The 3844-nt window shown below is 67.8% G+C and overlaps 2 protein-coding genes across 2 annotated transcripts; one reads left to right on the plus strand and one right to left on the minus strand.

The window, feature by feature from the left end:
- Nucleotides 1–698: 698 nt before the first annotated feature.
- Nucleotides 699–1561, plus strand: EMIHUDRAFT_70386 (multidrug resistance-associated protein, ABC superfamily; the record flags this gene model as incomplete). Its single annotated transcript, XM_005790149.1, has 2 exons — nucleotides 699–1046; nucleotides 1160–1561. The coding sequence occupies 2 exons, from the start codon at nucleotides 699–701 to the stop codon at nucleotides 1559–1561; spliced, it is 750 nt and encodes a 249-aa protein (XP_005790206.1).
- A 999-nt stretch (nucleotides 1562–2560) lies between these two features.
- On the minus strand, nucleotides 2561–3446 carry EMIHUDRAFT_454777 (hypothetical protein; the record flags this gene model as incomplete). Its single annotated transcript, XM_005790150.1, has 2 exons — nucleotides 2561–3025; nucleotides 3108–3446. The coding sequence occupies 2 exons, from the start codon at nucleotides 3444–3446 to the stop codon at nucleotides 2561–2563; spliced, it is 804 nt and encodes a 267-aa protein (XP_005790207.1).
- Nucleotides 3447–3844: the final 398 nt, after the last annotated feature.

Raw genomic sequence — 3844 nt, forward strand, 5'->3', positions numbered from 1 at the left:
CTCGTCGCGCGAGCTGCAGCGGCTCGAGTCCATCTCGCGCTCGCCCATCTACACCGCCTTCACCGAGGCGCTCAACGGCGCGCCGACGATCGCCGCGATGCGCGTCGCGCCGCGGTTCGAGGAGGCGTCGGTTCGCCGCTTCGACGCAAACACGCGCGCCGCCTGCCACCATGCACGCGCCCTGCAATGAATGGATAACTCACGGCGTGCTCATGGACTCATCAAGGCGCGCCGCCTTCCTCATGTGCCTTCCTCATGTACGCGGAACGATCTCGGAACCTTCTCGGAACCTTCCCCTAGGCGCGCTGCCTTCATCATGTACGCGGCCAATCGGTGGCTGTCGGTGCGGCTCGAGTTCCTGTCCAACCTCCTGCTCGCGCTCACGGCGCTCCTCGCCGTCGCCTCGCACCTCGCAAACGGCGGAGGCGGCAAGGCGTCGGCCGGCCTCGCCGGCCTGGCGCTCTCCTACGCGCCGGGCATGACGGACACGCTCAACAACTTGCTGCGCAACTTCACGTCGCTCGAGACGATGATGGTCGCCGTCGAGCGGCTCTCGCAGTATGCGCAGCTCGAGCCCGAGGAGGCGGCGGCCAGGGCGCCGCCCTCGCCCCCCGCGGCGTGGCCGTCCGAGGGCGCCATCAGCTTCGCGGGCGTGCGGATGGGCTACCGGCCGGGCATGTCCGGGACACGACCACGACATGTCCGAGACATGTCGCATAGGCGTTCGGATGGGCTACCGGCCGGGACTGCCCGATGTCCTCTCCGACCTCCGCCTCGACATTGCGCCGCGCGAGAAGGTCGGGATCGTCGGCCGCACCGGCGCCGGCAAGTCGTCCATCCTGGTGGCCCTCTTCCGGATGGGCGAGGTGCGCGCAGGCGCCATCCTCCTCGACGGGGTCGACATCTCGGCGGTGCCGCTGCCGACGCTGCGCTCGCGGCTCGCAATCATCCCTCAGGACCCGGTCCTCTTCACCGGCACGCTGCGCCAGAACCTCGACCCCTTCTCCGAGGCGAGATATCCCCGAGATCACCCGAGGTCGCCCGAGGTCGCCCGAGGTCGCCCGAGATGGACCGAGGTCGCCCGAGATCGCCCGAGGTCGCCCGAGGTCGCCCGAGGTCACCCGAGATCGACCCCTTCTCCCAGGCGGCCGACGCGCAGCTGTGGGACGCGCTCGACGCGTGCTCCATCGGTGGCGCGATGCGCGAGCACCCCGATGGGCTCGGCAAGCCGATCGACGAGCGCGGCGCCAACCTGTCGATGGGTCAGCGGCAGCTCGTCTGCATGGCGCGGGCGCTGCTCAAGCGCGCGCGCATTCTCGTCCTCGACGAGGCGACCGCTTCCGTCGACATGGAGACGGACGAGCTGATCCAGCAGACGCTGCGCCGCGAGATGACCGACGCCACCGTGCTCACCATCGCCCACCGGCTCGACACCATCATGCAGGGCGACCGGGTGGTGGTCATGCACGCGGGGCAGGCGGTCGAGTCGGGCCCGCCGCTTGAGCTCCGCGACACGCCCGGCTCGCGCTTCGCCGAGCTGTGGAGCGCGCAACAGCAGTGAGCGCGCGTGCGGGAGCCCTGGCGGCTGTCGCGGGCGCCATGGGCAGAGAGAGAGAGAGAGAGAGAGAGAAAGAGAGAGAGAGAGAGTTAGAGAGAGAGAGGAGGCATGGTGCGTCGGCGTCTCTAGCTAGGCCCTCACTGCCCAGCTGGCGCAGCAAAGCCGTGACTGACCGCGCCTCTTTCATCTCTATCTGCGTATCTGTGAGACTGTGACACTGACACACTGTGTTCAATATCGGTGTTGGCAAAAGTCGGGCTCGGGGAGACGAACACTCCGAGGGCTCGGCGAGCGAGCGAGCCGAAGTAACAAGTATACACCCAGCACGCAGCAGACGCCAGAGCGCGCGGCGAGCCCGAGCGTCCTGGGGGGCTGCACACAAGCCGCCGCGCAGCTGCCCACAACACGCCCCCGACGAGCGACGTGCCAACTCGTTCTCCGTTCTCGCATTCAGTGCCTTCCACGCCCTCTTCTTTGAGAAGCCGCCCTCAGTGCTCAGTGAAAAAAGAAGTTTCACCGGCGGTGTGGGTAAATAAAACGAAAATACACTCTCCGCTTGGGGGAGAGTCGCAGTCGGGGGTGTGCTGCTGAGTGCTGTGAGCTGCTTGCGCGATTGCGCGTTGCGGTGCGCCTCTCAGAGCCCCTCTCGTCTGGCTCTGCCCCCCCCCCCAGCTCTGGTGCCACGGAGGTGCCACCACTGGTGTGGAAGTAGACGTAGCAGAGGACAGGAGAGAAAGAGAGGGAAGAGCTAGAAAGTACGTCTACTCAGGTACTCTGACCATCTCTCGCTGCGACGTATATTACAAGGGCGAGGTGTCAACCCACATGCACATGCACATGTGCATGTGCATGTGCATGTGCATGCACATGCATGTGAGAGCGAGCGAGCACCAACCTGCATGCACACATGACATCCAGACTCCACTCACCAGCAGGCACGAGGCGAAAGCGGACTCGGCTCTCGCGTCTCGTGTCTCTGCAGTTCTCGAGAGCCTCACGAGGTCACGCCAGCCAGCCGAGCTCCTGCAGCACCCGCCAGTACTGCAGCCCGTAGTGGCAGCCGAGCTCGACCGCGCTGCCGCCCGCAGTCAGGCTGATGTCGCGGCTCGTGACGAGCACCACGCGCGACGGCACGAGCATGCCACCCGCGGCGTCGCCGCCACCCCGCCGGGGCGGCAGCAGCGTGAGCTCCCACACCAGGGAGAGCGAGTTTGAGGCCGCGGAGGCGGTCTCGTACTCAAGGGCGGCGTGGCGCCTGCCCAGCAGGCCGCGCTCAAAGGCGAGGTCGTTTGCAAACTGCCCCAGCGACCCACGCCCGAGCTCTGAGGCGGGCGGCGCTCCCGGCCGCGGCACGAGGATCCGCTGAGTGAGCGAGTCTGGCACGACCGAGACGCCGGCGTCGCCCGGCCCGTACCGCCGCACCGCGTGGCCGTGCAGCGAAGAGGCGCCAGAACCGGCGATGGCGCGCTGCAGCGGCATCAGCTCGCCTGCGTGGTACTCCAAAGAGCCTCTCACACTCCTCAATGTGCCGGGCACACCCTCTCCGCACGGTGTGTGGTGGCTCGCCTGCGAGTAGCACGAGCTTCTGCGCATCGCCGAACGCAAACGGGACAGCCTTGTCGCCCGTCGCCTCGTCGACCAGGGTGCTCTCGTCACAGTAGCCGCAGAGAACCTCGCCCGAGGATATCGTCGCCGAGTCGGCACCGTCGGCGAGGCTGACAAAGAGGCCCTGGCCCGCGCCCGGCAGCCGCGAGTCCTGCACCGCCAGCGTCACGCCCGGGAGCTCGAGGGGCACCTCGACTGCCGCAGTCGCCCGCACGGCCGCTGGATGACGTGGCGCGCAAGCACGGAGGAGCAAGGGCTGGTCGAGGAAGGGCAGGAGGATCATAGCCTCTAGAACTCTGTGTCACCAGCACGAGCCCGCCCAGCCGGGGTGCGCACGTCGGGACACGATCCCGGCGTGAACACGACTAGCTGACGGATCCGCTCCTGTGACGGTTAGCCAAAGCGACTCCCAAAGGGTGGCCGCCACCCCCATACCCTCAGGCACTTGCCTACGCCCTGGCCGCGCATGCCGCGCACGCGCGCGCACGCCCGCGCACGCCGCGCACGCCCGCGCACGCCGCGCACGCACGCGCGCGCACGCCGCACTACGCGGCACTGCCCAGGTTCCCTCACGCTCAGATTCCCTCACGCTCAGATTCCCTCACGCTCAGATTCCGTGCAAGGGGGTGCCGAGGTATGCCGCAGGCCGGGATGGAGTGAGATATTGCGGGGCAGGGCGTG

Source organism: Emiliania huxleyi (assembly GCF_000372725.1).
Source record: "Emiliania huxleyi CCMP1516 chromosome Unknown EMIHUscaffold_121, whole genome shotgun sequence".
NCBI lineage: Eukaryota > Haptophyta > Isochrysidales > Noelaerhabdaceae > Emiliania > Emiliania huxleyi.